General features: G+C 51.4%; 1 protein-coding gene across 1 annotated transcript in view; it reads left to right on the forward strand.

Annotated features, from left to right (window-relative positions):
• The window catches only part of LOC108803665 (secretin receptor-like), a gene marked incomplete at its 3' end in the record, with an annotated part of 19366 nt that overhangs the window by 1607 nt on the left and 15601 nt on the right, over positions 1-2158 (forward strand). The window contains 3 exon segments of the mRNA XM_018575488.1: positions 121-227; positions 609-706; positions 1852-1984. Of these exon segments, the coding sequence (XP_018430990.1) occupies positions 121-227; positions 609-706; positions 1852-1984 (338 nt within the window).

Raw genomic sequence — 2158 nt, forward strand, 5'->3', positions numbered from 1 at the left:
TCTACACATCAGTCCCCGCCCCCGAGGAGCTGACCATCTACACATCAGTCCCCGCCCCGGAGGATCTGACAGTCTACACATCAGTCCCCGCCCCTGAGGAGCTGACAATCTACACATCAGTCCCCGCCCCCGAGGATCTGACCATCTACACATCAGTCCCCGCCCCCGAGGAGCTGACCATCTACACATCAGTCCCCGCCCCGGAGGATCTGACAGTCTACACATCAGTCCCCGCCCCTGAGGAGCTGACAATCTACACATCAGTCCCCGCCCCCGAGGATCTGACCATCTACACATCAGTCCCCGCCCCAGAGGATCTGACAGTCTACACATCAGTCCCCGCCCCAGAGGAGCTGACAATCTCAGGGCCCCATCTCACATACATAGGAGGGCCAATGTAGACCGGAGCCAATTACCCTTCCAGCACGTCTTTGGAGTGTGGGAGGAGACCCACACAAGCATGGGGAGGACATGCAAACTCCATGCAGATAGTGACCTCAGTGGGATGAACTGGGGACCCCAGTGCTGCACACACAATTGTACCGTTGTATTAGATGTGTGAAAGAGACGTGACCTCTGACCTCTGACCCCTGAACTGTGTTTTATAGCAACATTACTACATGCACCTGAAGACCCTGTACACGGTGGGGTACGGCATGTCTCTGGCGTCCCTGTCCATGGCCATCGTCATCCTGCTGTCATTCCGGTGAGTGAGGAGACCCCAAACATCCAACGCAACGTGAGACCGCATGACACGACCCGACAGAACCCTACAGAACCTAACAGAACACCACACAACACGACCCAACCTGACACTACCCAACAAAACCCAACACAACCCAACCCAACAGAACCCAACATAACAGAACCCAACAGAACCCAACATAACAGAACCCAACAGAACCCAACATAACAAAACCCAACACAACCTAACACAACAGAACCCAACACAACACTACCCAACACAACCCAACACAACATAACCCAACACAACCTGACACTACCCAACAAAACCCAACACAACCTAACACAACAGAACCCAACACAACACTACCCAACAAAACCCAACACAACATAACCCAACCCAACACAACACTACCCAACAAAACCCAACACAACATAACCCAACCCAACCTGACACTACCCAACAAAACCCAACACAACCTAACACAACACAACCCAACACAACACAACACTACCCAACACTACCCAACACAACCCAACACAACATAACCCAACCCAACCTGACACTACCCAACAAAACTCAACACAACCTAACACAACCCAACCCAACACAACACTACCCAACAAAACCCAACACAACATAACCCAAACCAACCTGACACAACAGAACCCAACACAACACTACCCAACAAAACCCAACACAACATAACCCAAACCAACCTGACACAACAGAACACAACACTACCCAACAGAACGCAACAAAAACCAACAGAACACAACACTACCCAACAGAACCCAACAAAACCCAACAGAACCCAACACGACACTACCCAACAGAACCCAACACAACCTAACACAACACAACCCAACAGAACCCGACACAACACTACCCAACAGAACACAACCCAACCCAACACTACCCAACACAACCCAACAGAACACAACACTACCCAACAGAACCCAACACGACCTAACGCAACCCAACAGAACCCGACACAACACTACCCAACACAACCTAACACAACAGAACCCAACATGACACAATGATACACAACCCAAACCAGCACAACACATAATGAGACCACATGACGCAACGCCGAGTATAAGAATCCTGAACATGGTTCTGCCAGACGTGACCCGTGTGTTCTGTTGTCTCTCGGTGGGCAGGAGGCTGCGCTGTACCCGCAATTACATCCACATGCACCTCTTCTTCTCCTTCATCCTGCGCGCCGCCTCCGTCTTCATCCGGGACGCCGTTCTCTTCTCTGTGGACGACATCAACCATTGCAGCGTCTACCTGGTAAGAAGCCAGATCCCTACAGGTAAGAAGCCAGATCCCTACAGCTACGAGCCAGATCCCTACAGCTACGAGCCAGATCCCTACAGCTAAGAGCCAGATCCCTACAGCTAAGAGCCAGATCCCTACAGCTAAGAGCCAGATCCCTACAGCTAAGAGCCAGATCCCTACAGCTAA

This window comes from Nanorana parkeri, unplaced genomic scaffold (genome assembly GCF_000935625.1).
Source record: "Nanorana parkeri isolate BGI_ZX_2015 unplaced genomic scaffold, ASM93562v1 scaffold4003, whole genome shotgun sequence".
NCBI lineage: Eukaryota > Metazoa > Chordata > Amphibia > Anura > Dicroglossidae > Nanorana > Nanorana parkeri.